The 5,683-nt window shown below is 35.4% G+C and overlaps 1 protein-coding gene across 1 annotated transcript; it reads right to left on the reverse strand.

Annotated features, from left to right (window-relative positions):
• Positions 1-589: 589 nt before the first annotated feature.
• On the reverse strand, positions 590-5,467 carry LOC136035600 (RNA-binding protein EWS-like). The gene is made up of 2 exons (XM_065717479.1): positions 5,024-5,467; positions 590-1,285 (listed from the first exon to the last, which is right to left on the reverse strand). The coding sequence occupies exons 1-2, from the start codon at positions 5,450-5,452 to the stop codon at positions 605-607; spliced, it is 1,110 nt and encodes a 369-aa protein (XP_065573551.1). The 5' UTR covers positions 5,453-5,467; the 3' UTR covers positions 590-604.
• Positions 5,468-5,683: the final 216 nt, after the last annotated feature.

A 5,683-nucleotide genomic window follows, 5' to 3' on the forward strand; every position in this document is an offset into this window, starting at 1 on the left:
TTGCTATTAATTTAAAAAGAAATTACTCCGAAAGGTAAAAAAACACAAAGTTCAGACTATATTTTTGATTTTAAAGCTTTGGTACAAAGCTGAGGGAGCGCTATTCAGCGCATTCTGCAATAGTCACTTGATTTTCATTTGTTGGAAGGCAAGTTTATCAACCTCTTGTACTTAGCTCATTAATTTGAGTATTTTATGAAAATCTTAACAGATTTTGACACATACTTCAGCGGAAAAAGATACTTAAAACCTAATGCAATCAATACAGTGTAGGCTAAATGCTAAAAATATTATATACATATATTGATACAACAGATTAATTTTAGGCTTTAAGTATCCATGATTCCTTGATAAAAACCAACAAAGAGTTTATTTATTCTTTTATTTGAAGTTATTTGTTCATCAATTGAATAGCTTTACTCTTCTAGCTATTGAATTACAAAACAAAAATTGAATGAAAAGCCTAGTACATACGAGAAAGCTTTTCAAAATTAATTTGCTCTTTGTTGTTTTTGAAAGAGGAAAGTAAAGCAGAAGGGGTGCTTACTTACAACCTGTTTAAGCTTGCACAGACCCATCCCGGATATATGAACTGTACAATCTGCTATATCTTGGCTTTGTGTTTAGCTTCTACTTCTACTAAAGCTTTAAGAACAGTTTTGGCTAGTGAATTCAGTGTGTCCATTGTGAAATAATCGCTCAAATGGAAGCCGCCGATGGAACGACCTATAAGACCCTGGATATTCAATTTAGTATAGGAAGCATTTGGAATACCGAGGCCACCGAGATTAACGTTATAGAAAACCTGGCCAACTTGATCATCTGTAGTAATATCGATCAAGGGTACTGAAATAAGAAGTCCAAATGCAATAATAAGAAGAATAATACTGGTAATTCCCAGACCTATTAAAGTTGTGTCCTCATCCGCTGACCTCCGTTTTGCATAGGTATTACCACCGCCAAAGGAGTTAAACAAGCCACTGGCATGGCCTTTCATTCCGTCCCACATTCCTTTGAAGCTTGGGAATGAAGCTTTGGGAAGCTTGATTCCTTTCTTTCCAGCTTTTACTGGATAGTAGTAATAGTAGTAACCTTGATTGTTTGGGGCATGGTACTCCTGAGGCTGAGCACCATAAGCTGGAGCTGGGGCATCATAAGAAGCAGCTGCTGGAGCATAAGCAGCTGGAGCTTGTGCAGAATATGCTGCTGGCTGATCGTATCCAGTTGCAGCTGGAACTTGTGCAGAGTATGCTGCTGGTTGATCATACCCAGTTGCAGCTGGAGCCTAAAAATAAATAGCTAAATAAGATCTACAAATAAACCCTTAAATCAGGATGATTTGTCATTATCAAAGGCTACAAAGCTACGGAAGGCTATGTTTAGTTATTATATGTCTCATTCTCCAGCAATTTCTTTTTCAACGCTAGTCATTTATTATGGCTTTGGATAACTTCAGCATGAATAAAATAATACACAAACAAAAAAACTTAATCCTTTTCATTGATTTAAATGCTCGAATACATTTTTTTATGGACCCTGAGGCGTAGTACTGACCCAGATAAACGATGCCAGCAACTTAACAGTAGTCAGTAGCTTTTGAATTACCTGACAGGCTAAACCACAGCCAAGAAAAAAAAAATCGTGAGAAAATAACCTGCCTGCCAATTCTATGCCTGACCCACATAGTGTGAAATTTACTATAGTAGTATTCTATCCAAACAAAGATTTACCAAAAGCCACTGCTAATGGCCCATTTGCCTACCCAATGAATTGCACCATTACATAACACAATTCCATTTTTTTTTTTTTTTATTAATGAGGTTTATACATTCCAATATTGAGTACTACAAGTTCAGTTTAAGGCAGAACAGTAGGGGTATCTGGCCATAGGCAAACACTTAAGGTAAGGAAGTGTAAGGTGCCTGAATCAACGAACAATCACTTGAAATGATGATTTTGATGAACGCGTAAATACCTTCACTTTCCTTTGAAAAAATGATGATTTTGAAACCATGCAACTTATCTGGCCCTAACTCTTTCATGTGTTACTGCAGGTGCTTACAACGAATGGAATTAAGTAACCATAAGTGTAATTTAGTAGCATTAAATTGAACGCACTTAATACAATGTTATCATTTATCGGAATTATGTATAGTTTGGGATTACCAGTCCACAAGTAGAGCAAATTCAGGTCATTTCAGTCTAGAAAAAAAAATGTTTTCTGCAATATTCTCTAGCTTGAATTTTTTAGAACTCCAGTATATTAAAAATTTCAAAACCATTAAGTCATGCAGTTAAGTCAGGTAAGTCTCTGCGGTTTGAAGCTTTCTGGGAAGTTTAAGGAAAGACAAATGTTAGTTTTAAAGATAAAAATATTCTAGCGAGGGTATTGCCCCTCCATAGAATATTTTTATCTTTGAAGACACCCCTAATGTCTATGACTTTGAACTTAAAATGGGTATTAACGCATTAGTCACTCAAACATTTTTACGATTTGGATTCTCATCTCCATAATTTCTTAGTTTTTTCCCTGGTGTTTACTCTCGATATTAATCTCACGTCACCTGCAAGGAGAAAGGTTTTCAAAACTATGGCTCTAAAGTACAGTCAGCCATAGGATGCTCGTCCTGCCCATAACCCACCAAAATATTACCATGCCTGACCGATTGGACCCGCGTCCCACTTTGGGAATGGCAGCTTTAAATTAAATCAGTTCCAGCGAGTAAGACTCCCAGGATCTCAAACTGATGTGACATACTTGGCAACAATGCTGAAGAGGGGAAGGTACTTGTGTATTATTCAGAACACACTCAATAAGTGAAGATAGCTTCTTTTGTGAAACAAACTACGATAAAGGTACATTTTAATTGAATATTTGATACTTATTTATTATTCAATTGATTCAGTTAAATTCAGAGCACACTCAAGAATTTTGCTGAGAAAATCCTGTTTCATAGCCACAAAGACAAAACTCAATTTAGTTTGCTACGCATAGTGGTAGAAGATAGTGTCTGAACATGGATTTTGAAATAAAGATTTGGGATTTGGCAAAGACTGAAAAAGAGACAATTATATTTTATTATCCTAATAAAGTAGTATATTTCAATCATATTTTGTTTTATTTCATTAGCTTTATCAAAGTTTTAGGCTATGTATTTGCACATTAGGGGAGGGGGTGCATTATATCAAATACCTAACTTAACCTAACCTAACCACCTCTATATATAAAATATTTAATTAAAATGTATCTGCGTTGCAGTTTTTTTCACGAAAGAACCTAAATTCACTTATTGAGTGTGTTCTGAATAATACAAAAGTACCAAGGGGAATTTTGAAGCTATGGTGGAGGTCTGACTAAGAGATCATATATCTTGAAAGTACTCTTTGACTGAAGTTCAGAATTTCCTCTTTTTAAGCATAGCGTAAACTTATTTGTCCCATCGAAATACTAACACTTTTAACTATGTTCATAACCAGTTCCTTTAATTTATAATATTCTTATAGATCTAGGTAAATCTTCTTGACAGCTATTCAATTATTGAGTATATCTGATTGTAGTAAGGCAAGTTAGCCGCTCCCAATTTTTTTTGTTCCGTGCAGCATTACGTGCTCAACGATTCTATTATCTGTTGTAAATGTAGGTCACTGTTGGGTCGCAATTTCAAAACCGGAATGGAGAAATCCGGCGTCACATTCCATTGAAGGTTGTACACATTTTACATAATTAGCATTCCTTCCAAGTGACCCACAGAATGGTACCTTTGTCAAGCTTTATTAAAAATAGCATTATTAGTGCGTAAAACATACAATTATAAAAAAAGATACAAGTATACATTCCATTTGCTAAATTTCCTTAGAAATGCGGAGATATCAATTTAGAAAGTAATGCAGTGACCTTCTTGATGGTATTTGAATTGCTTGCAGAGGAAAGAAAAAATGGCGCTGAAACTCAAATTTTATTCAAGGAACCAACTGCTACGTTTGTGTGGTAATTTGAATCATAAATCAATAAATTAACTCCAAGCATTGAGTGCAAAAAATTAATAATATTTAGGATATTTTATTATTCTATTTAAATTTAAAGTTCTTAGAGGAGTCAGTTTTTTTTTTTACATATTTCTTTCGAACCAGTTATTTGTTACTCCTGAAGAATTCAGATGAAAATAGTTATGAATGATTTTTTCTGAAATTTCTTATGAAGGATTTTTCTGAAGAATTCAGATGAAAACGCATCTATGGAAGTTTATGGTTAAAATAGGAACTCTTCTGAGATTACGGGATAGGGGGGGGGGGGGTATTAAATCTTCAATATTGAATGCAATTTCTCTATAAGGAATTAAAAATGTCTCTATGTATTCCTATACACATTTATCTCACTTCTTCCTCGATTTGGGTAAAATCAGGACAATCTTTCTCCTGTCCTTATTTTCTATCCTGATTTTAGTCCCTTGCAGGCCATAGCTTCTGAACATTGTTGTAATGCATGTATTTTTTTATATAAATGAATCCCATTAATAATATTAGTTGGGTAAAAAAAAACTGTGGATGTGCAAATGAGAAGATTCAAATGTTTTCAATACAATGTGAAAACTGTTGATTGTTATAAGAAACTGGATGAAATGAGAATTTAAAGATTTAATAGCCAGGATAAAATACCTTAGTTTAACCCTGGCATATTTCATAATTTCTTAGGAAGAATCTAGCTGTGCAGTCGGCCATATGCAGTAGGCCATCTGCACAGAATCTAGCTGTGCAGTCGGCATATTTCACAATTTCTTAGGAAGAATCTAGCTGTGCAGTCGGCCATATACTTTTTTCTCACTTTGGAATTGTTTCAAAAGTTAAAACAATGAGTATATTACGTTTTTTGAACATGTGCTGCTGGCAAAAATGAGTTAGGGAGTTTTAAAAATCAATATTAGCTTGGGTTTAGTTTAAATCTCCTAAAAGAATCGTTATAGCAACTATAAGCGTGGTTTAGACATCATGCTAGAGATAAGTTACATAGTTACAAATGTCTTACTTGGTACTGAGCTGCTGCCTCAAGTGGTGCAGAGTATGATTCTTGCGCAGCATATCCGACAGCTGGCTGAGCTGGTGCACTATACGAAGGCTGTGCTTGGTATGGAGCAGCTGCTTGTGCTGGTGCAGAATAGGCTCCCTGTTCGGGATAACCAGAAGCTGCAAAAGCTTGTTGAGGTTGTGCATTGTACGAAGCTTGAGCTTGGTATGGAGCAGCAGCTTGGGCTGGTGCAGAATAAGATCCTTGTTCGGGATAAGCAGGTGCTGCAAATGCTTGTTGAGGTTGTGCATTATATGAAGCTTGTGCAGGTACAGCAGGAGCAGCATTGTAAGCAGGAGCTTGTGCATAATTATCAACAGGTGGGGCAGACCCATAGCCAGCTGCACCTTGTCCAGCACCATAAGCAGGGGCCGCTCTATGAAAGAACATGTCTTCATTAGTGCTGAATCTCAATTATATTATAATTTTTTAAAGATATTGTATGCTGTATTTTTTTGGCTATTAATCAGGTTTATCAAAGGATATAAGCAATGGTCAGAAGTAGTGAATAAGTTTGTATAATAAGAAATCAAAAGTCTGAACTACAAGCAGTCAACAATTAAAGAAAAAGAAACTACATCAAGGTGTACTTTATGAGCCAAATACTCCGGAATAATAATA

The sequence above is a fragment of the Artemia franciscana genome, chromosome 14, assembly GCF_032884065.1.
Source record: "Artemia franciscana chromosome 14, ASM3288406v1, whole genome shotgun sequence".
NCBI classification, from domain to species: Eukaryota; Metazoa; Arthropoda; class Branchiopoda; order Anostraca; family Artemiidae; genus Artemia; species Artemia franciscana.